This window comes from Mauremys mutica, chromosome 7, assembly GCF_020497125.1.
Source record: "Mauremys mutica isolate MM-2020 ecotype Southern chromosome 7, ASM2049712v1, whole genome shotgun sequence".
Classification (NCBI taxonomy): Eukaryota; Metazoa; Chordata; order Testudines; family Geoemydidae; genus Mauremys; species Mauremys mutica.
Genome location: NC_059078.1, coordinates 29744050 through 29768282, shown reverse-complemented (window position 1 = coordinate 29768282; position 24233 = coordinate 29744050). Strand labels below are relative to the sequence as shown.

General features: G+C 56.6%; 1 protein-coding gene across 7 annotated transcripts in view; it reads left to right on the top strand.

Moving 5' to 3' along the window:
- The window catches only part of PC (pyruvate carboxylase), a 229762-nt gene that overhangs the window by 169568 nt on the left and 35961 nt on the right, over positions 1-24233 (top strand). For all 7 annotated transcript variants that reach the window (XM_045023189.1, XM_045023191.1, XM_045023190.1 and 4 more), the window contains one exon: positions 11231-11413. In XM_045023189.1, coding sequence (XP_044879124.1) covers positions 11231-11413 — 183 coding nt within the window. The remainder of the gene's footprint in view (positions 1-11230; positions 11414-24233) is intronic.

Here is a 24233-nt window from a genome sequence, read left to right as displayed (position 1 = left end):
TCAGCACAATTGAGGTTAATTAGCGCTGATCTGTAAACTCAGAACCAATCTCTAGCCCTGCCTGCTTCATGGAGATGAGAAACTCCAGCCCAGCCCCACTCACTGTTCTCGCAAGCTCCTGGCAATAGAAAAAATCGGCGCTTTGCAAAATATAGGATCTGTATCTACTGGCTGCTGCAGTGGTGTTTTACTGAACCCGGGATTCCTGGATCCCAGTCACTTGCTTACTTTAGCCACTAGCCTCCTCTCCCTTTTCAGAGCAGAGACTAGAACCCACCTGACTCCCAGCCACCCCTGCTCTAACAAATAGACCTTGATTTCCTCTCAGGGTTGGGAATAGACTCCAAGAGTCCTGCCTTCCTGGCACTCAGGCTCTAATCACTGGACCTCACTGCCTTCCCACACCTGGAAGCCAGGAGTCCTGACTCCCAGCCCCTCCTCCTGCTCTGACCACAAGGTAACATTGCCTCGCAGAGCTGGGGCTAGAACCAAGGAGTCCTGACTCTCAGCCCTTGCTCCTGCTCTAACCATTAAACATCACTCCTCTCCAAGAGCTAGGGGTAGAACCCAGGAATCCCAGATGTGAACCCTCCTCATTCTTTTAAAAAGGCTATGCCCGCTCTATTCCCACGTCCTGCTCCTCTCTCCTCCTCCTCTTCCCACCCCATTTGCAAGGCCCTGCATTGCTCCATTGTTTTGGCCCCTGTCTGGTGGTCGAGCTACAGCTTTTAGAGAAACATTTGCTCTTGATTTAAAGACTCCAAGTGATGGAGAATCCATCCTGATCCTGTGTCAGTTGTTCCAATGGTTAATCCACCTCTGTTAAAAATTTGTGCCGTATTTCTAGCCTGAATTTATCTTGAGTGGGAACTCTAGGAGCTACCATTATAATAATAATAACAATTAGATGTATTATTGTAGCACAGAGAAGGCTCAGTTGAGATTGGGGGCTCCTATTTTCCACCACTGCACAGACCTCAACTGAAATCAGGGCCCCTTTGTGTCAGGAACTGCAAAGACCCTGGCCAAGATTGGAGCTCCCACTGTGCCAGAAGCTGGTCGGGAACTTTTTCACAAAATATTTTTTTATGAGAAAATACTAGTTGATCAAAACTAGGTCTTTTTTTTTCCATCTGGGATATAAAGAGCCAAAGCATCTCAGCTCTTTTCATTATCCAGCAGGTTAAGGGAGCTGAGTCCCTTGCCGATGAGTCCTTCCGCCTGTCTCACTTAATTAGCTGCCTCCCATCTTCCCTCGTCAGTCTCATAAATAATATCCCTTTATCAACTTCCTTTAAATCACTGAGATTTTTGGAGACAGCCAAGGAAAAATAGTTGCCTTGTAAGCACTTGAGACCACACCACAAGGGGAAGACAACTTTGTCTTCAGCTCAGAGAAGAATCTGCACAGTGTGTGCATAGAGTCTAAGGCCAGAAGTGACCATTAAGATCATCCAGTCTAACTTCCTGGGCAACACAGGCCAGAGAGGGTCCCTCCGGCCCCCCAGGACTGAGCCCAGTCACTTGTGTTTGACTCAAGCGCCTGCCGGAAAGGCAGCCAGGCTGGATTTGAAGACGCCGAGAGATGGAGAATCCACCAGTTCTCTTGGGAGCTTGTTCCAATAATCACCATCACTGGTGCTTGATGCCTTGTTTCTCAGTGGCGCATGCCTGGCTTTAACTCCCAGCCACTGAGTCTTGTTCTGCCTCTCGCTGCTCTATTAAAGAGCCCTTTTGTACCTGGTGTTTTCTCCCCAGGAAGGTCCTTATGCACCGGAACCAAGTCACCCCTTGATCCTTTTGAGAAGCCGAACCGATTGAGCTCCTTAAGTCTCTGACTGTACGACACATTTCCCAGCCCTCAGATAGTTTCTGGGGCTCTTCTCTGCACTCGCCATAGATCCATAGATTTCAAGGCCAGCAGGGACCATTGTCATCCAGTCTGATGTTCTGAGGCTCTGGCTGGGGGTGCAGGCTCTTGGGTGGCCCAATCTCAGTTGATGTCTGTGTAACATCCTGCACAAATGGGGTCCTGATCTCTGTTCAGATCTGTGCAGTACCTGGCACAAATGGGGCCTCAGGCTTGGGGTCTGTGTAACACCCGGCACAAATGGGGTCCTGATCTCTGTTGGCGTCCATGCAATGCCCAGCATAGTGGGTCCTTGATCTCGGTGGGGGCCTCTAAGCACTACTGTAACACAGTGGTCTCCAAAGTGGGGTGCGTAAGAGGATCCTTTGGGGTGCGTGGCAGGAGGAGCGGCTCTTTTTTTGCTTGGGGTGGCAAAAATGGTAGAGCCGGCCCTGCGGCGCGGCAGGGGGTGCGTGCTCAACATTTTTTTACTGATAGGGCTGCACAATCAAAAAAGTTTGGAGACCACTGCTGTAATACACCTAATAGCAGCAGGGTACATTTTCCCCATGAACTCATGGCTGTGGCTTTTAATAGTAGCTATTATAAGCATCTAATTTTGATGAAAAACAGGTTTATGAAGAGACGAAGCCAAGCTCTTAGCTGAGGTTTCAGGTGATGGATCCCAGGCTGGAGCAGCTGTATTTATAGCCCAGTAACTAACCTATGCAGAGAGGGTTCCTAGCCAATTGACCATTAATCATTAAGGCACATTTGTAATTTGCGCACACACAGCTAGGTTAAGGTAAGGAGGGGTGTTAATAAATATCCATTACTTGGGAACACCATCGCTGGAGCGCTGCAGGGCAGACAGTGTGTTCTAGTGCATTGGGCGCTGGGCAGGGTGCCAGGACGCCTGGGTTCCATTCCCGGCTGTGCCGCTGATCTATTGTATTGGGGCGCAGGACGCCTGGGTTCCATTCCTGGCTGTGCCGCTGATCTATTGTATTGGGGCGCAGAACGCCTGGGTTCCATTCCCGGCTGTGCCGCTGATCTATTGTATTGGGGCGCAGGATGCCTGGGTTCCATTCCTGGCTGTGCCGCTGATCTGTGCCCCAACACAATAGGATGCCTGGGTTCCATTCCCGGCTGTGCCACTGATCTATTGTATTGGGGCGCAGGACACCGGGGTTCCATTCCCGGCTGTGCCGCTGATCTATTGTATTGGGGCGCAGGACGCCTGGGTTCCATTCCTGGCTGTGCTGCTGATCTATTGTATTGGGGCACAGGACGTCTGGGTTCCATTCCTGGCTGTGCCGCTGATCTATTGTATTGGGGTGCAGGACGCCTGGGTTCCATTCCTGGCTGTGCCGCTGATCTATTATGTTGGGGCGCAGGACGCCTGGGAAGGGACCTGCCAATACACTGGTTAACAATAAGCCAATGGCAGAGCCAGGTATAGAACCCAGGCATCCTGCAACCCACTGCAGTGCCCCCAGACCACACTGGCCATAGCCTCCCAGCAGGTTAAGCCAGAGCCGCTGTCTACCCCATAGACACACTGTAACCTTTCCCGCCCCCACCCCCGCTGAACTGCAGGAGCAGGGCTGTCTCATGCCATCGTCCCAGCCTTCTGTTCGCACCCGGGGGCACCCTCCCTGCCCTGCTTTACCCTGCCCCAGCGCCCAGCCCTCCCAGCTCCTTCGGAGCAGTGTGAACTGAGCACCGTCCTTGTGCATCTGTCTCCCCCCATTCCCCAGCCCAGCTGCTCCTAGGAATGAGGGTGCTACACCCCAGCCTGTTAGCTGTTGAGCAAGGGATGCTAGGCCTGGCTGGTAGCTTTAATCAGTCCTCCCCTCCACCCCCAGGCCAGGAGAGAGTGCAGCAAAGAGACATGGAGGACCCTTGTAACCATGCCCCACACCTGGAGGGGAAAAGGGGTCTCCTCTCTCCTTCCGCCCCCCACAGCAGCAGGGATTCCCCTAAGAGTCACTCCGGGCATTGAGACACATGGATCCCCTGTGACTCCTACCCCCTTGCCACCTCCCTGTGCTGTGGCCATGGCCCACTTCTGCCGGGGTCCCCTCAGCCCCACAGCTGCAGCAATCCCTTCCCTTTGAAATTCACTTCCCCACAAGCCGTATATCTCTGCTTGGGTTGGGGAAGGCTGCCTCACACACAGAGCTGCCCTGCTAGGGTGGGGCTCCCAGGGACCCCCGGAGCAACAGGGCTGGGAGTTCACATCCTATTGAGATACCCAGGGCAGCTCCCCCCTCTCGGAGCGATGGGCTCAGGCTCTCTGCAGACTCAAGCAGTGTCACTGTGTCAGTTACATTTGGGGAAGTTCCCCCCTCTCAGAGCGATGGGCTCAGGCTCTCTGCAGACTCAGGCAGTGTCACTGTGTCAGTTACATTCGGGGCAGTTCCCACCTCTCAAAGCGATGGGCTCAGGCTCTCTGCAGACTCAGTCAGGCATCTCCTCATTGGGTACAGTCAGGTCCCATTTTCTAGCTTTTCTCCCCAAACTTTAGGGTAAAACACTGACTTCTTTAGAATGGAAGCTGCAGTTCTGGAGAATAGGTTTCTGACCCTTTTCAGTTTTAGCCTTGATTGTGCCTATACACCAGAGGGCAGAGTTGAGGTTATATATGTGTCTTAAAAGGATGCTACCAAGATTAGTGCCCCATTGCGCTGGGCGCTGCATAGACACACGGTGCGAGACAGGAGCACACAGTGTGAATAGAGGGTGGAGGGGGAAACAGGCACAGAGAGGTGAAGGGACTTGCCCAAGGTCACATGGCGAATCAGCTGTGGAGCTGGGAAGGGATCCCAGTTGTCCTGAGTGCCCAGCTCTGTGGCTGGGAGGGGAGACTGCCACAGAGAGGGGAAGTGAAGTATCGAGGGTCACACAGCAGGTCAGCAGCAGAGCTGGGAACAGAACCCATTGTTTGGCATCCCAGCCCCCCCTGCTCCAACCACTACACCCCACTCTCCTCCCATACCTGGGGCAGAACCCAGGAGTCCTGGCTCGTACTCCAGTGTCCTAACCTGGATCTCTCAGTCTCTCTTTTGACCTCCCGCACTGGCCGCCTGTCTCAGGCGCACCAGAGTAGCAGAGAGAGACTCTAGCTGGCTCTCGGTGCCGTATGTCCAAAGCCACGTAGGGGCCTTGCAGCCCGGACCCTTTGGGAGGAGGCACGCTGCATCAGGCAAGGGGAGAGGATGGCTCTGACTCGCAGGTGCTCTCCTGAGCTGCGGAGAGCCCCAGGGCAGCTGTGTGAGGGCTGAGACAGCAGCTGGCTCCCCAGGAACATATGGCCCTGGAATGCCCGTGGGCAGAATCCCTCCTGCCCACATGGGATTAGCTAGCCCAAGGGCCAGCCCAGCTGGAGTGGGTGAGTGTTCCTTACTCCTTGCACCACAGCACCCCCTACTGAGCCTCCCACAGCCCCCGTCTCCCAGCCGGACACGTGGGCTGTGTCAGCCTTGTGGCAGGCGTGTCGACTCAGATACCGTCAGTGAGCCGCGAAGGAAAGCCAGCCAGGGCGGGTTGGCTACGGGAGCCCTCTCTTTGGCTCAACTCCCACCCCCATGCATCCTCATGCGTGTCAGTCAAAGGGCTGGTTCCCCACAGGGCGTGGGTTTTAATAAGCACCGACGCTGTGAAAATGTCTGCACAGAGGCAGTGCCATTGAGGGGAGGGGAATTGCTGACATGCAGGGAAGAGACAGCCCTGTGCTCTAGACCCCACTCCCCTCCCAGAGCTGGGGGATAGAACCCAGGAGTCCTGGCTCCCAACCCCTCTGCTCTAACTGCTAGACACCACGCCCCTGCCAGAGCTGGGATAGAACCCAGGAGTCCTGGCTCTGCGTTCAGCACCGTCTGCCACAAGGCCATCCTGCCTCTCACTGCTCAGCGTCACTGACCCCTCTCGCACAGCTGACTAGGGACCAGAGGAAGTTAATTATCTCTTCATTTTCTTGCTGAGAGAAATAATTGGCAGGGTGCTGGTGTGAGCCTGGCAGAGTAAATCTACCCCCCAGCCCTCCACACCACCCCTACCCCATGTACAGGCTGCAGGGAAGGTGAAAGACGCGGGAATGTCAGCCCTTCTCCTTCACCCGTGGCAGAATGCACTCCATGGAGGAGAGCTCCTGGTAACTCCCTTGCTAGCACCACAGGGACCAGGAGACAGGCAAGCCGCTGTGCAGGGATTTGTGAGTGGGTCTCCGTTCCCCTCTTACCAGGGCCGGCTCCAGGGGTTTTGCCGCCCCAAGCAGCCAAAAAAACCCAAACCACGATCGCGATCTGCGGCAATTCAGCGGGAGGGACCCTCCGCCGAATTGCCGCCAAATACCTGAAAGTGCCGCCCCCTCAGGAGTGGCCGCCCCAAGCACCTGCTTGATAAGTTAGTGCCTGGAGCCGGCCCTGCCTCTCACAGCCACTGAGAAAGCTCAGACAGTCCCAGCCAGAACTAGAATCTATATCTCAGGGAGTTACTTATTCACCACACAGCCAGCTGGGGCTTGAACACCACGGGGACTAGAACAGAGAGAGCGGGGCCTAGAACTCACGAGCCCCGCACGGAGAGAGTGGGGCCTAGAAGGAGAGAGCAGGGCCTAGAACCCGCAACCCCTGCACGGAGAGAGCAGGGACTAGAAGCTGCGACCCCCGCATGGAGAAAGCGGGGCCTAGAACCCGCAACCCACCCATGGAGAGAGCAGGGACTAGAACCCGCGACCCCCGCACGGAGAGAGCAGAGCCTAGAACCCGCGACCCCCACATGGAGAGAGCGGAGCCTAGAACCCGCGACCCCCACATGGAGAGAGCGGAGCCTAGAACCCGCGACCCCCACATGGAGAGAGCGGAGCCTAGAACCCGCGACCCCCACATGGAGAGAGCGGAGCCTAGAACCCGTGACCCCTGCACGGAGACAGCAGGGACTAGAACCCGCAACCCACACACAGAGAGAATGGGGACTAGAACCCATAAACCACCAAAGGAGAGAGGAGGGCCTAGACCCCTTGTCCATTAGCCCCACGGCCACTTGACCCCAAAGTGATCCCTTAGCCAGTGCAGTAAAAGGCCTCTTACTCACTTTGTTAGAGCAGGGATGGGAGCCAGAACTCCTGGATTCTGTCCCCAACGCTGGCAGTGGCGTGGGGTCTAGTGGGTGGAGCAAGTGGGGCAGGGTGTCTGGACTCCTGCATTCTGTTCCCAGGGCAGCTCACCTGCTTGGAGCGATCGGCTCAGGCTCTCTGAAGACTCAGGCAGGCGTCAGTCACGAGTTCCAGCTTTTGTGCCCAACCGAAAGGGTTAGAAACTCATTTTATTTTTCAATGGAAGCTGCGATCTGCCACAGTTACGTCACGCCAGGAGCTGGCACTCTGAGCTCAGGCCAGCCTTGCACACGGCCCCATGCTGCAGCCCACTGGGGAGAGTTGGGAAGATCTTTCTCGAGCTGCTGCAGTCAGAGCCAGAAGCCCCCGGGAGCTAGACGTTTGCACTGCATCTGATTTAACTTTCACCCTGTGTCATCCCATGTCAGGTTGTTGTGATGGCAACCTGACAGCTGTCAATCACGGGCAGGGAATGACAGGAGCCTGTCTGAAGTCTGGCTTGCACTTTAACCCCTTGGCTGCCAGCAGACTCTGCAGGCATCTCACCTTGGGTTATTGCCTCAGTTTTAGAATCGGGGGCAGGGGAAGACGGGAGGGATCACAGTTCCAGGACTCCTGGGTTCTAGCCCCATCTCTGAGATCTAGCAGATAGAGCCGGGGGGTCTGGGAGTCCTGCTAACAGTGGAGCTAAATTAGTACAATAGACCTGCGGTTGGACTGGATCCAGGGAAAGACCCCTGACCCAGCCAGTCCCCCTCCGTCAGGTGTGGAAAGGCTCCTCCACTGTAGAAACAAGCAAACAGCTTTAATCCTCCTCTGACGAGGAGCCCAATTAAGGAGCATTTGTAAGCAAATCCCCCCAGCTTCGTCCTTGTTTATTGTTCTGATTTATTAGCTTCATTAGCAGCAAAAGGGAGAGGCTGGAGGTTGCTGGGGCATGAATTATTCCAGCTGCTAGACATGCTGCCCCGGAATCCAAGGAGTTCTTATACAAAATCCCTCCCTTGCTTTCAATAGGAGACATCCCAAAAACCCAACAAGTCATCTCACATCACCACAACTCACCCTGCACAACAGGGGCGCTGATCTCGGTCGGGGTCTGTGCAGCGCCTGGCACAATGGGGCCCTGATCTCGGTCAGGGTCTGTGCAGCGCCTGGCACAATGGGGCCCTGATCTCAGTTGGGGTCTGTGCAGCGCCCAGCACAATGGGGCCGTGATCTCAGTCAGGATCTGTGCAGCGCCTGGCACAATGGGGCCCTGATCTCAGTCGGGGTCTGTGCAGCACCTGGCACAATGGGGCCCTGATCTCGGTCAGGGTCTGTGCAGTGCCCAGCACAATGGGGCCCTGATCTCGGTCAGGGTCTGTGCAGCGCCTGGCATAACAGGGCAGTGGTGGGAAACATTTTCCTGGAGAACACCAGGGCCGCCCAGAGGGGGGGGCAAAGGGGGCAATTTGCCCCGGGCCCCGGGCTCCGCAGGGGCCCCCAAGAGACAGGGGCGGCTCTACAAATTTGGCCGCCCCAAGCAGTCATGCCCGGGAGGCGCCCCCGAGCCGCGGGAGCAGCGGACCTCCCGCGGGCATGACTGCGGAGGGTCCGCTGGTCGCGCGGCTCGGCTGGACCTCCCGCAGCTGCGGGCGGTTCGCTGGTCCGGCGGCTCTGGTTGAGCTGCCGCAGGCATGCCCGCGGGAGGTCCAGCCGAGCCGCGGGACCAGCGAACCGTCCGCAGTCATGCCTGCGGCAGGTCCGCTGCTCCCGCGGCTCCGGTGGACCTCCCACAGGCATGACTGCGGCAGGTCCACCGGCCCAGCCTGCCGCCCCCCGGGAAAGGGCCGCCCCAGGCGGGTGGTTGCCCCGCTGGGCTCTGGAGCCGGCCCTGCCAAGAGAACAGCGGAGGCTCCCGCCTCCGCCCCTCTCCTAGAGCCTCAGCGCATCAAGCGCCGAGTCTCCGCCGGGGCCCCTGAGCCCCGCCCCGCTCAGAGCCGCGTGGGGAGGGGGCGGGGCTGGGAGCTCCGCTCCCTCCGCTCGGCGTGGAGCTCCCAGCCCCGCCCCCTCACCACGCGGCTCTGAGCGGGACGGAGCTCAGGCCCCGCCGGCCACACGCTGCGGCTGTTCCGGCGAGGCGCTGAGGCTCCGGGTGAGGAGGGAGCCGGGGGTAAGAGGCTGGGGCTGGGGCCGGGGGCGGGGGGGAAGCGGGACCCGCCGCCGAAGCGCAGCCCGGTCTTCGGCGGCGGGGGGCCCCTTCCGTTCCGGGACCCGCCGCCGAAGTGCCCCGAAGACCCGCGGCGGGGACCCCCCCCCCGCCGAATTACCGCCGAAGACCGGGCTGCACTTCAGCGGCGGGTCCCGCTTCGGCGGTAATTCGGCGGCGGGGGGGACCCCGCCGCGGGTCTTCGGGGCACTTAGGCGGCGGGTCCCGGAACGGAAGGGCCCCCCGACGCCGAAGACCCCGGGCCCCCGGAATCCTCTGGGCGGCCCTGGAGAACACCTAACCTTCTGGAATATTTCCATGAGAAAAAAATTGGATTTTCTGCAGGAATCTCAATATGAGAAATGCTCAGTTTTTTCCTTCCTCCTTCACACTTATTAAAAATCATTTTCCTTCTTTTTTCCAATGAGGGGCAAATTAAAAAGGGGAGTGAACTCCTGTTTTACTTAGATTGGAAGCTCCTTGGGGCAGGGGCCATCTTTGTCCTGTGTCTGTACCACACCTAGCACAGTAGGGGGCGTGGAGAGGGGCTGGTCCGTGGCATCACTGCAATACAAACGATAATATTAAGTCAAGGCGGCTGGAAAATGTTGTCCAAGCCCGAGCTTTCCTGCAGCAAAATGTCCATTTCAACCAAGATTCATTTCCCAAGAAAAAAATTTCTTGTGGGAATAATATCTGCAGCTTTAATAAATTGTCCCGTCTAACCTTTCTTTAAATCACTGCTGAAAAAGAAAGACCCTGTCCCCCAATTCCCCACTTCCCTGCATCCCCCACCCTGGGACCAGATTGGAGCCAGCACCCCCTGGAGGGGAAAGACCCAGTGTCCGATTCTCCACATCCCTGAGCTAGCCAGTCCCTGCACAGTGGGGCCGAATCGGAGTCAGTGCCCCCTAGAAGGAAAAGGCCCCATATCATATTCCCCCTCACCCCATCCCTGTCTGATGCAGACCCCATTTACCCCCCTGAGCCAGCCAGTTCCCCCAATCTAGGGCACAAGCCAGCAGTGACATGCTTTGGGGGATGTGGGGGCACTTCCCTGTTCTCCATAAGCTTTCATGAGCAACTGTTTCTGGAGACTGGGTTTGAAGGTCCAGTGATGTGATCCAGGCTGGCAAATGCTGTGGCTGTGCTGTGTGTGTCTAAAGGGGCACTGTCAGGTCGGCTTAGCTTCCCCCTGAGCCTGAGCATGATTGAAACGTCACTGTGCATATAGAGCTGTGTTTTGTGTTTTTTTCATCCTCCCACTGTAAACAGTGTTTTCTTTGGCGTTCCCCAGGGGAATTTTCAGACTGAACCTTCTCCCAGCCTCAGACCAGGGCTTCAGACTAAAAAAATGAAACTGACTAGAAATACAAATTGAAACTGACCGGGCTGGTTGCACTGCCCAAACTGAGCATCAAAAAAGGCAACAAGCGGGCATTGACAAAGGAAAGATCATTTGTTCTGATTGTTTATATTGCTGTAGCACCTGGAGGACCCCACTGAGCGCCTGGCAGAATGGCAGCACTGATCTCAGTCGGGGTCTGTGCAGTGCCTGGCACAATGGGGGCCCTGATCTCGGTTGGGGTCTGTGCTGCGCCCGGCACAATGGGGGCCCTGATCTCAGTCAGGGTCTGTGCAGCGCCTAGTACAATGGGGCCCTGATCTCAGTCGGGGTCTGTGCAGCGCCTAGTACAATGGGGCCCTGATCTCAGTCGGGGTCTGTGCAGCGCCTAGTACAATGGAGCCCTGATCTCGGTCGGAGTCTGTGCAGCGCCCGGCACAATGGGGCCCTGATCTCAGTCGGGGTCTGTGCAGCGCCTGCACAATGAGGACCCTCATCTCAGTCTGGGTCTGTGCAGTGCCTGGAATGCGGGGGGGGGGGGGAGTGTCCTGATCTCAGTTGGGGTCTGTGCAGCACCTAGCAATTGGGATCCCAGTTTCAGTGGGGTCTGTTCTACCCTATCATAACACTGCCCCATCTGAATTGCTGCTACCATAGCATTTGTAATGAGAGAGCAGGATCAGAGCCATAACCTCATGCTTCTTTTCTCCTGTATCCCTCGTGCAGGTTTTCCGAAGCGGTGAGGGCATGGGTATCCGTCTGGACAGCGCCTCCGCCTTCCAGGGGGCTATCATCTCTCCTCACTATGATTCCCTGCTGGTCAAGGTGATTGCCCATGGGAAGGACCATCCCACGGCTGCCTCCAAAATGAGCCGAGCCCTGGCTGAGTTCCGCATCCGAGGTGTCAAGGTAGGAGAGGCTGAGCGAGCCCTGATGAATTTCGCAGGGGCCTCTGCTGGGGACTGTGGGCAATAGTCAGTAAGGAGCGTTCTGGTGTGATGGAGGGGTGGGGTGGGGACAGGAGGGGGTTCTGCAGCCTGCAGTGTGGGCTGCATCCTCTGGTGGTAGCCGGAGGTACTACACCCTGTGGTGTGCAATTAGTGCTTCTGGCTTGGGGGATGTATTAATTTCATTTTCAGGATTTATTTTTATCAATTTTTGAGTTTTATGCAGCTGTCCAAAAAAAATTTCAGGGATTCCTGTATGGATATGCTGTGATGAGTAATGTATATTGTATAAACTACTCATTACAATAGAATATACAGTGATGGGTAATCGCCATGTAATATTCCCTAGTGCGCTTTAAGGTAGTACTGTTTCAAACGGCACTACTTTAAAGCACACTTGGGAACCTTTCGTGCACACCAGCAAGGTCTACACGGACCAATTAATGCGCGAGACAATCGTTCTTTTTAGAAATTACCTCCCCGTAGTCTGCATTAACTGCTCAGTGTAGACAAGCCCTTAGATACAAGTAACCATTTATGGTGATTTTCCAGTGTTTATTGGATAAACACTGATTTCTCTCCCTCTTTTTTTTCTTTTCTTTTCTTTTGTATTGTGGTGTTTTATTGATTTTTAAACCTAAAATCTGAAGTCCTTATATGTAAACTGCATCCCCCAGTGGTGGCAGATGGTACTGCACCCAGCAGTGGTCAGTGCTACCCCTGATGGTAGCAGGAAGTAGTACACACTGCAGTTTTTAATCAACCCCCAAGCTCTGGCAGGAAGTAACTACACTACACCTTGCAGTGGTCAATGCATCCCCCAGTGGTGGCAGGAGGTACTACACCCTGCATCCCCTGATTGTAGCCGGAGGTATTACACGCTGCAGTAGAGTGGGGCAGAGCTGAATCAGCCCCATCCCTGCCTGTGTTCCCTGGCCCGATCCTCTTCCCTCCCGCTGCATGCAGACCATGTGCTTCAGAATCTCCCCTGGTGGCCTCTGGGTATAATGCAACCTTTGGGGGGTAGAGGCGGACAAGGTCCCCAATGCTGGCAAGAGGTTCTGCACACTGCATTCCAGCCAAACAATGCAGCCCCCAGTGGCAGTAGGAAGCACTGCACTTTCCAGCTCTCCCCCACTCACACCCACACACATCTACTGTGATATTAGTGGCGGGTCAGAGGCGGCCCTGCACTGCCTGTCAGTCAGACACGCCCTCCCTCAGGCGTGGTGTGGGCTAGTTCCAGCACTGCTTGTTCTGATAGGATAGCCGCATATGGTGCTGGTCATGCTGGCGTTCAGGAGAGCCAGCTGGTGGCCTTCTGTTCGGTGTGCAGAGGGAGAGGGGCCATTGCTCAGGTATCGGTTGGAGGGGCAGGGCAGCACCGCAGAGCCGGAGGTTTGCTGTGCTTACAGGGGTGGTGTCCCTGGGGGGATGTCCTCATTAGCTTAGGCTGTCAACAGGTTGGCATTACCTACAGAAAAGCCAGCAGCCCTCACCCCATCTCCACCATCCCCAAGGAGAGGGGCCTGAATTAACTCTGACCTTTGGGCCTGATCCTGTATTTGGATCCTGATCCCACCCTCTGGAGCGGGATTGGGACCCCAGAATGGTGGGGGATCAGCCCTCGTTGAGTATGGTTTTATTCAGGTGTCGGTGTGGGGCTCTCTTCCTGTTTATGGGGCATCGAATAGGGGGGTGAATAAAGGTGCCTCCCCCTTGATCAGTTACCTCATTGCTGTCTCCTGCCCCTTGTGGCTGGAGAGCATTAGTCCTGGCTATTTAGGGCAACAGCCCTGTTCTTTCAATGATGTTTGGACCCAAGGCCTGGAAGGTGGGGGGCGGGGGTGGAGAACGGAGCGCAAACAAGCCATCTCAGTGGGCAGGTCCAGTCTGATTGCTCCTTTGCTCTGCTGGAGGATCCATTCCCTCGCATGCTCTCTAAATAACCTCTTTGCTCCTTGGGATCCCTGCTGTATCAGAGCAGGGGTCTGGTGGGAGAGCCACCCACCCCCATGGGGTGTGTGCACACCACCAGCTGCACATGAGCTCCCAGTGCAACGCAGGGGCTAAGAGATCTCATGGGATGCTGGGGGATATCAAATGGGACCAGGGAGGGAATATAGCCTCTGTAGAGAGCCCAGTGGGTCACTCCAGATTGGTGCTGGGAGGAGAGCAGAATCCAACCCAACGTATCAGAGAGGCACAAAATGCGTGTGTCAGTTTGAGTGAATGAAGCATGTTGGGGGGATGGAGGACTGTACCCGTAGATGTATTAACAGGGGACTCTCACGAAGGATCAGGGAGGTATTATTACCTCTGTATGTAGCAGTGGTGCGACCGCTGCTGGAATCCTGCGTCCAGCTCTGGTGCCCACAGTTCAACAAGGAGGTTGATCAATTAGAGAGGAGTCAGGGAAGAGCGAGAATGATTAAAGGGTTGGAAAACGTCCCTTAGAGTGGGAGACTCCATCTGCTTGGCGTAACAAAGAGAGGGTTAAGGGGTGATTTGATCCCAGTCTGCATGGGGAACAAATATTTGAGACCAGGCTCTTCAGTCTGGCAGCTGAAGGTCTAACAAGAGCCAGTGGCTGGAAGTTGAAGCTGGACAAATTCAGACTGGAACTAAGGCCCAGATTTTCACCACTGAGGGGAATTAACCATGAGAACAACTTCCCAAGGGCTGGGGTGGATTTGCCATTGCTGGCAGTGTTTAAATCAAGATGGGCTGTATTTCAGAAAGCTCTGCTCTAGTTCAGCCAGGAATTAATTCAGGGCAGGTGTGAGGCCTGTGTTAGGCAGGAGATTGGCTGATCACAGTCGTCCCTTCTGGCCTGCTGGTCTATGAATCCTGGGAGCAGAGGTTCCAGAAAGTGGTCCTGGTGGAACCCAGCTGACCCAGTTGTGATGCTCCCAGTGTGACGTGGCGCTGAGGTTGGACACAATCCTGGGGTGAATCAGCAGGGAGGTGGCATCACGTCTGTGTGCAGCATCAGTGACTGGGACGCTGCATCCAGCTCTGGGGTGCGCACTTCAAAACATCGCAGAGAAAGAGCCACAAGAACAAGCCAAGGAATGGAAAACCCTGAGACAGGACAGGAACCTGGTTCTATTCCCAGTTCTGCCACTGATTCAGTGTGTGACCCTGGGCAGGTCCCTTCGACTCTCTGTGCTCCAGTTTCCCCTCCCATACTTTTTCTGTTCTCCACAGAGGACGTCTAGTGGGTTAAAGCAGAGGGGACTGGGAGCTAGGACTCCTGGGTTCTATTCCTAGTTTAAGGAGGGAGCGGGGCCTAGCTCAGGGCTCCCATTGCACCAGGAATTGCACAAACACACAATGAGAGACAGTCCCTGCCCCGAGGAGCTCGCAGTCTGACCAGACAAAGGGACAGTTGGAGATACAGGCACAAAGCGGGAAGGGACTTGCCCAAACAGCATGTCAGTGTCAGAGCCATGAATAGAACCCAGGGGTTCTGATTGCACTTCCCACTAGCCCACGCTGTCTCTCAATACACTCATTTGATCCACATCACCTCTGGGATGGTTTATACCCATTTTACACACACTGGGAAACTGAGGCACACAGAGGAGACGAGATTTGCCCAAGTTCACTAGCAGAGCTGGAAACAGAGCCCAGGAGTCCTGACTCCCAGCCCTTCCCCCAGCTCTAACTGACTGGACCCCACTCCCCTCACAGGGTCAGGGACAGAACCCAGGAGTCCTGATGCCCAACCACTAGACCTTGCTTCCTCTAGCTCAGGCTTCCTCTAGCTCAGGCTCAGCCATCTTCAGCAGCCCATTCTGTGTCCCCGAGACATCACCCTGGGAAGCTGGGAGGGGGGGCACTGATCTCACAGGGATGATACACGTGTGCCCCCTTGCCTTGGCAGAAAAGCATGAGTCAGGCAGGCATGTTGGTGGGGGGAAGGGGGGAGAATTGAGATCTTTGTATTGAAAGATCCCTCCAGGGCAGAGAAGCATCGTCCCCATGTGCCAGCTCTGCTGGAGAGAGAAATCTGTGCCCAGCACCAGGAAACCCATCAGATCAGTGCTGGAGAAGGGGCTAGGTTGATGCCAGGCAGTGGTACTGGGGAGGGGCGCGCATGGGCTGCGCCCCTGTGTGGGATTGATGTAACAACTGCTGAACTCCCCTTTACTCACACATGCCCCCATCAGTTCCTCTAGGGAGCGGAGACTTTATTCCCCTGAGCAGTGACGGGTTGATGTACCGGTCAGGCTAGGGGACTGGTGGTCCCAGCTCAGACTGGGCCTTGGAGAGGCAATAGGCCAGGGGTCTCAAACTCAAATGACCCCGAGGGCCGCATGAGGACTAGTGCATTGGCCTGAGGGCCGCATCACTGACACGCCCCCTTGCTGCCCCTGGCCCCACCCCCAATCCACCCCTTCCATGAGGCCCCGCCCCTGCCCTGTCTCTTCTCCACCTCCTCCCCTAAGCGCGCGCAGTTTTAATAAATATATACACTCAGTAATGCACCTCACTCAAAGGACAAAACACGCACTTAGATTTACTGCCTAAGGCTCTGGGAGGGAGTTTGGGTGGGGGAGGGGGTCTGGATGCAGGCTCTGTGCTCGATGCAGGCTCCAGGCTGCGGCAGGGGGTGGGGGTGCAGGCTTTGGGACGGAGTTTGGGGATAGGAGGGAGTGCAGGGGTGAGGGCTGAGGGTGAGGGGTACATGATGCAGGAGGGGGCTCAGGGCTAGGGAAGAGGGTTGGGCTGTGGGGTGAGGGCTGTGGATGAGGGGTTCATGATGCGAGGGGGCTCAGGGCTAGGGAAGAGGGTTGGGCTGTGGGGTGAGGGCTGTGGATGAGGGGTTCATGATGCGAGGGGGCTCAGGGCTAGGGAAGAGGTTTGGAGTGTGGGGTGAGGGCTGTGGATGAGGGGTTCATGATGTGGGGGCGCTCAGGCCTGGGGCAGAGGATTAGGGTGCGGGGGGATGAGGGGTTCATGATGTGGGGGCGCTCAGGGCTGGGGCAGAGGATTAGGGTGCGGGGGGATGAGGGGTTCATGATGTGGGGGCGCTCAGGGCTGGGGCTGAGGATTAGGGTGCAGGGGAATGAGGGCTCTGGCTGGGGCTGAGGATTAGGGTGCAGGGGGATGAGGGGTTCATGATGTGGGGGTGCTCAGGGCTGGGGCTGAGGATTAGGGTGCGGGGGGAATGAGGGCTCTGGCTGGGGCTGAGGGTTTGGGGTTGGAGAGGCTCAGGGTAAGGGCAGCCTGCCTTGCCAGTACTGGCGGAGGGCAGGCACTAGGACCCTGCGGCAGCAGACAGCAAATCTGCTGGGAGCCCTCCGGGCAGCAGGCAGGGGAGAGGCGCGCTGCGTTCTGTCAGGCAGGGACGCAACACAACGCGGCGGAGGGGGGGGGAACACGCGGAGGGGGGGTGGCAGGCGGGGGCTGGGACCTGCTCCAGGCAGGGTCGCGGCGGCGGGGGGAGACCTGCGGTGGCGGGGCCGATCCAGGCAGGACCGGGGGGGGGGGCGGGAAGAGACCCAGCTCCAACTATTGCTGGAGCAGGGCGCCCAGCCCTGAATATTGCTGGGGCCCGGGCCCCACACAAGTATATAACCTGCCGCCTATGCCCCCCGGCCCGGCCCGGCCCAGCCCCGGCGGGTCTCGCTTCCCTTCCCCCCCCCCAGCCCGGCCCCGGCGGGTCCCGCTTCCCTTCCCCCGGCCCGGCCCCGGTGGGTCCCGCTTCCCTCCCCCACCCCCCGGCCCGGGCCCGGCCCCGGCGGGTCCCGCTTTCCCCCCCCCTTACCCGAGCGCGTCTCCGGCGAGGCCTGAGCTCCGTCCCGCTCAGAGCCGTGTGGTGAGGGGGCGGGGCTGTGAGCTCCACGCCGAGCGCAGCACTCAGCCCAGAGCTCCCAGCCCCGCCCCCTCCCCACGCGGCTCGGATTGGGACGGGGCTCAGGCGCTCGGACGGAGACTCGGCGCTCTATGCGCCGAGGCTCCAGGAGAGGGGCGGAGGCGGGAGCCTCCGCTCTTCTCTTGGGGGCCCCTGCGGAGCTCCCCTGGGGAGCTCCGCGGGCCGCATGTTTGAGACCCCTGCAATAGGCCATAACACCACCTCCCAGCCCTGCCCTCCCATCCCCTTTGCCATGACCCCGCCCTTCTTCCATGGCCCTGTGCCGTGACTCCGCCCCACCCCTGTGACAAAATCCCTCCTTCAGTCAGCCCCCTCCCAGTGCCAAGCCTCCAGCCGTCCAGTGCCCACTGGCACTGCTGCTTGATGGGCAGCTGGGATGGAGGAGAGGAGGGAAAAATGCATCTCCGTGTGCAGTCAAGATATGGAAAGCATCCCTGCAGCTCTGTCGCCGGGTTCTGGCCCGGGCCCTGCCCTTGAGGAAATCCCTGCACCTCACTTTCCCCTCCCACCCTTTGTCGCGTTGTGAGCTCTCTGGGACAGGGCCTGTCTCTTGGGCCGGTGTGTGTATGACGCCAGGCCTGGGGGGCTCCAGTCTAGGACCCAGGCAGTGCCCTAATAATGGAAGCCAAAGATCTGTGAGATCATCCAAACAGGATCTTAACTAACACATTGCCAGTGGGTTTTATACTGTTGCCCATCACCCTAGTATCTGGTCTAGCGTTTGTAGCAGTGTTTCAGGATTCAGGTAGGGTTTTAACCACTCGGTTGCATTCCTGTTCATTTATTTTGCCGTGCAGCAGGGCCTTTCCATAAACGACTCCTTGGTGTTCCAGTGCCATATCGCTCAGTTCTGGGAATTCAGTTTTTATAGGAGCTTGGCTTAATAAGTCTCTCTGGCTGCATATGAGCTGAGAATATATTGCACCGTAGCCGGCGCGATGGGGTCAGACAGTGGGGGATTTGATCTTAATTATATGCCCTTGACTCAGCTGGGGGGGGAAAGAGATTCCAGGGGCCTGTAAAGGAAAATGGAGCAGGATTTTCACTGCATGGAAGTGATCCACAGATAAATCAAAGAAAAGGCTGGCACGAGAAGAGCCTGGATTTGGCAAAGGGTTATTTTGCTGTCCCCAAGTGGTGGATGGGGGTCTCGAGAGACTGAGAGAAATCACGGGCTTGGAAAGTGAAAAGGGAGCTAAACGTTCCAGACGTGGGGCTAGCTGGATTGAAGGAGGACTTGGGGAGGCAGCGTAGGTTAGGGCAGGAGTGTGGGAGCCAGGAGTCCTGGGTTCTATTCCTGCCACTGGAAGGGGAGTGGTGGTTAGTGCAGTGGGGTGGGAAGTCAGAACTCCTGGATTCTATTCCCAGCACCAGGAGAGTGGTCTAGTGGTTTGAGCTGGGAAGGGCCAGGAATCAGGCCTCCTGGCTGTACCACCGACCTGCTGTGTCACCTTGGGCAAGTCCCTTCCCCCTCTGTGCCTCAGTCCCGCCCCCCCCACACACTATTTGTCTGTTCAGACTGTGAGTTCTGTGGGGCAGAGACTGCCTCATACTGTGTGTCTGGGCAGGGCCCAGTACAATGAGAGCCCCGATGCTGGTGGGGATCTGGGCAGCGCCTGATCTCAGGCAGGCTCTCTAGATGCTATTAAGATAATTGTCGTAGGAGAGATCATGTTGTCCCTGGCCTGCTCAGGGGACTCTGGGGGCTGTTCCGAGCCAGGAAGGTTGTGTTGATGCTTTGTGGCAAGGCGCAGTATTACACATGCCGCTCTGACAGCTTGTTAATTTCTCCCTCTTGCCTGGTCGCATCTGCTTAGGATTCTAGCGTGACTGGGGACACCGCGTGAATATTCAGCGCCCATTTCAGCTTTGGATAAATCCTTAGCGGAAACAATCCCCTGAGAAATCAGCCTTTTCCCTTCCCCCCAGCTAGAGAGATGCCGTTCTAGGCCCCCCGCCCCGCAGCTGACCCTGCTGTTCCAGAGGAAATGGCAGGTGCTTTCTGCTTGGTGGAATACAGTCCTTTTCCCTCTGCAAAGGGCCCAGAGTCCTCCTGAGTTTCTTAGGCTGCGTCAGGCTGTGAGGCGTTGAGGTCCTAGCGTATAGGGACTGGACTGGGGCTCAGGACCCCCTGGTTTCTATTCTCAGCTGCAGGAGGAGAGAGAGCCACTAGACTTCACTCCCCTCCCAGAGCTAAGAATGGGACCCAGGAGTCCTGACAGTTCTCCCTACTCTAACCCACTAGATCTCACTCCCCTCCCAGAGCTGGGGCTAGAACCCAGATATCTGAACCTCCACTGTGCTCCACCCTGTGCTGTAACTGTTAGACACCCCCCACACACTTCCCTCCCCAAGAATAGAACCCAGGAGTCCTGACAGTGCCCCCCTGTGCTAACGTATCAGAGCTCACATCCCTCTCATACTTGGGAATGGAACCCAGAAGCCCTTGCTCCCAGCCCTCCCTCTGCTCTAACCACTAGCCCCCACTCCCTTCCCAAAGCTGGGAATAGAACCCCCAAGTCCTGACTTCTGATCCACTAGACCGCACTTCCCCCAAGGCTCCCCGGCGCATCTCTCTTACCTTTGAACCCCTGGGGGTCGGTGGGCTCAGTTTGTAACTAGCAGAAGGCAACCTGCAGCCTGGCTCTGGAAAAGGAGGGATCCAGACACTGCGTCAGCTCCCTGGCAAGCTGATAGCCTGTGCCCCCAGGCCGTGTCGATATCATGGGGGCAGGGGGAGCCGTCACTGGCAGGATAGGATAGGGAGGAAGGGGTTACGCTGCACCCAGGGCTTCTGTGCTTCCAGCCTCAATTACCATGTCCCCTCCCTAAAGACACCAGCTCAGGATTCCCCCCTACCCCTCCCACCTGGGGTTAAGAGGTCTAAGATGCCAGAAGGAACTTGCCCCATCTACTGCCCGCAGCTGGGCAAACTTGGCAGCGCTGCCCGGCTCCCCGCTCCCCCTCCACAAGCCGTGGCAGCAGTGGGCTCCTCAGAACAGCCCTCCCCTCCTCCTCTGGGCCTGCTGCCTCCAGGGCACGGCCTCCACTGCAGTGACACACATTTCCCAGGCCCTGGCAGGGGCCCAAATGGCACAGGGGTCAATAGCCTGGCCCAGCTCCCATGGCTTCCAGGCAAAAGAGTTAGGGGGTGGGGAGGGGCGGGAGAGCGTTAGCTGAAATGTGCTCTGCGTGCCAGGCTCTGCTATTGATCTAGCCAGCAATAAAGGCAGGAGAGTGGGGTGCAGGGAGCCGGGCACGGCTGGCAGCTTTGCTGAGCTCTGGGCATGGGGACTAGGTTGCGGCAGGTTTCCTCTGGCATCCTAGAGCCCTTAACCCCATGTATCCCGCTCTTTAAGGCGGGACAGGGCCCAGGCAAGCAGCCCTGGGTCACCTTGACAATCTTAATTGGGAGGCAGGGTTGGCTAATGGATTGGGGACTGCAGCACACCCCAGGTTCTCTTCCTAGCTCTGGGAGGGGAGTGGGGTCTAGTGGGCTAAACCAGGGGGCCGGGATCAGGATTCCTGAGTTCTCTTCCCAGCTCTGAGAGAGTATTGTCATCTAGTAATTGGTGGGGGGTTAAGTTATTTAGTCTAGCAGGGCCTCAGTTTCCCAGTCTTTATACTGGGGGTAACACCAACCTCCCAGGGGTGTTGTGACAATAAATACATTGCGGTTACAAGCTGCCCAGATACTGTAATGATGGGGCTGGATAAGGACGATGGATAGATAGATTAGGGTAGGGTGGCTGATTGATTGATTCGTGTGGGAGGGGAAACAGGCACCAAGAGGAACAGAAACTTGCCCAAGGTCAGTGGGAGAGCCCAGAATAGCTCCCAGGTGCCCTGAGTCTCGGTGTGCTGCTCTATCTATTAGCCCACACTGCCTGCTTTAAAAGTATGATCGAGAGCCAGGACACCCACCCGGCGCCCCTGCCACAGACACCTTGCTAGAGAACACAGACACACACACACCCCGGTAGTGAGATCTCTAAGACACACACCTCCACTCACACCTCCCCTCCCTCTGCTCCATAACTCACCCTTCTCCTCTCCCCGACAGCCCGTGCCGTTTGTATTGTTTGTTCAGTCCATGCGCTGGCGCGTCCCCCGATCCGTCTTCGTCACGACGCGGTTGGCTGGCACCATCTGGCCTGTTAGCACTAAATTACCCCTCCTCGTATACCAATATGTTTTAGTTCGGGGCCGTCCCGTCCCGTGCGCCAGTGATTTATCTCTGTCTCACTTTGCAGGCAGTTCGCAATCTCGCCGTGCCGTAGTGACTGCTTTGCCCAGGTGGGTACATAGGATGGCACTGGCAACTGGACCTATCCCCAGAACAGCCAGGGGAGACAGACTCCTCTCTGTACCCATTCAAGCCCACACCTGGCTTTCTCGTATCTCCTGAACCTTTCTAGCTTAGGAACTAGACTTCCATAAGGGAACAGGAATCAGGCCTGGGGATGGGTTGAGTGAAAGGTACCGTGGTCTAGTGGGTATGGTCCAGTGGGAGTCGGGATTCCAAGGTTCCGTTCCTGGTGCTGCCTGACCTGTGAGACCTTGGCTAAGTCCCTGCCCCACTCTGTGCCTCAGTTTCCCTTCCTAAACTTTGTTTAGCTATTCAGGACAGGGATTGCCTTTCACTATGTGTCTGTGCAGCACCTGGCACAGCGAGGGCCTCGAGCTCGGTCGAGGTCTGTACAACACTTGCTGAAGGCTCATTGCAAATGACCAGAGACACACAGCCCTTGACCCCCTGTGGTCATAAAAACATACCGGGGCATTCTCCCTACCACTTGATGATTTTGGTAGCGCCCAGAGGCTCCCACTGAGATCAGGAGTCCCAGGTGCTGCACAGACCCTGACTGAGATTGAGGCCCCCATGCTGCACTGGCACAGTCACTGTTCCTGTCCCCAAGAATGTATATTCTAGATAGACAAGGGGCAGGAGGAGAAATGGAGGCACAAGGTCAATGGCAGAGCTAGGACTAGAACTCGGGTCAATTGCTCAATGCCTAGGGCACAGCCTACTGACTCTCTGCTCCTTCATAGCCCCTGTTGAGTTTGCAGGCTGGAGTCCTGACAGCTAGTATTCTGAGGCAGTCAGCAGGTGGTGCTGTTGCACATTGTCTCACAAATTCCCAGCCTGCCAGCGGGGTCCAGTCTTTGAACAAATGCCATGTTGTTGTTAGTTTGATGGTGCTTTTCCTTCTTGTGGGGGGCTGTTGCAAGCAGTTGGAGAGTTTGCTCCCTGCTTGAATCCCCTTAATGAGACTCAGTCGATCCCTGGGAGTCAGGCACTGGTGTGTGGGCAGAGATATCTGAGAGAAGGGATCATTCATACCATGTGCAACCACTTCTGTCCCAGGACTTCTGTGTATAGTCTAAATAAACTAGCAACACTAACCATGGTCCCCCAAACTCCACTGATTGCTCCTCCGATGGGAAACTGACCTGCAGATCCTCTAAATCTGCTACTGCTTGGCTGTGGGGGTGCGAGATGATTGCTGGTATTTCTCTTCGTTTTGATGGAAGCAAGGATCAGAGCCCCATTATGCCAGGCACTGCGCTGATCTGAGTCCACTCCTGACTAATGGCAGCCCCATGCTGTCTACAAGCTCAGAAGAGCCCCCTGTTTTACCTCCCCGCAATCAGATGACCATGCAAAGCAAGGTGGAAAATTGGAACATGATGTAGCTCAGGGCAAGCAGTTATGAGAGAGGTTTGGTGATGGGAAACTGGGCTGAGACCCACATGGAGTGGATGGAATTGATTTTTAGTCTCTATATCTCTGAGCCATCTGGTCCCGTGACCTGGATCCAGATAGGAGGGAGCACCCTCTAGAGGGGAGAGGCCCTGTGCCTCATTCCCTGCCTCCTGAGCCAGCCAGTTCCCCTGCCCTGGGGTTGGAACGGAGCCAATGACCCCTAGAGGGGGAAGGCCCCATATCCCATTTCCTGTCCCCACTTAACATCACAGCTCTCTTACCCTCTGCCGCTATTTCTGCCTGTCTCCCCCTCTCCTTCAAAGCCAAGGAGCGCTCTGAAGCCATAAGGAGATCTCAGCTATTGAATCTGACAGCTACTGTCAGGCTGCCTACAACCTGCAGTCACTTCCCCTGTAGATATACAACCCATGGCATTGATGGCCTGCGGGGGGGATCCCAGTGCCTGACGCCCCATGATCAGCCATGAATTACAGCCACGGGTTCCTAGCGCATCCTGTTTCCAGCCCATAATTCACCTGAGGCACCTGCCAGCAGCATCAGTTGCAGGGGAATTCCAGTCACATGTCAGATCTAGCTGGGATTGCCCTATACAGGGAGTTTATTGTGATCCTGATGTATCGTTTGTATTGCGGACATGACATGGAGCAGGGCCCTCTTGTGCCAGGCGCTGTACAAACACAACAGAAAGATGGCCCCTGCCCTAACGAGCTTCCAATCTAAGGCAAAGACAAGAGGCGCCCGGTGGATACAGACAGATGGGGGAGCCCAAGGAAACAATGGCCCAGCACTGGGCAGCAGGACGGGCAGCGATCTCTGCACGCCAGCAGCCTAACCGCTAATTGTTTGTAGGCTTCACGGCACAGGAGAGTTTGAAGGAGGCCAGGGAGGCCGTTTGCAGCTCCTCCCAAGTGTGCAGAGCAGCCTGGACAAAAGCACAAAGGGGACGGATTGTAAATCAAGTGGGCGATGGAGGCCGGCACCTCGGGCTGATCGGAGGTGGGAGCTGCCATCTCAGGAGTGACTGAGAGCTGATGAGTTGGGTGGGGATTGGCCCCTTGAAAGGGAAGAGGAGTGGGTTATGTTTGGTGTGATGGAGAAGGGGGAGCAGTGGAGGGATGCAGAAAGATGGGGGACAGGCTCAAAGCGATGGGCTGGGAGGATGATCTTTGC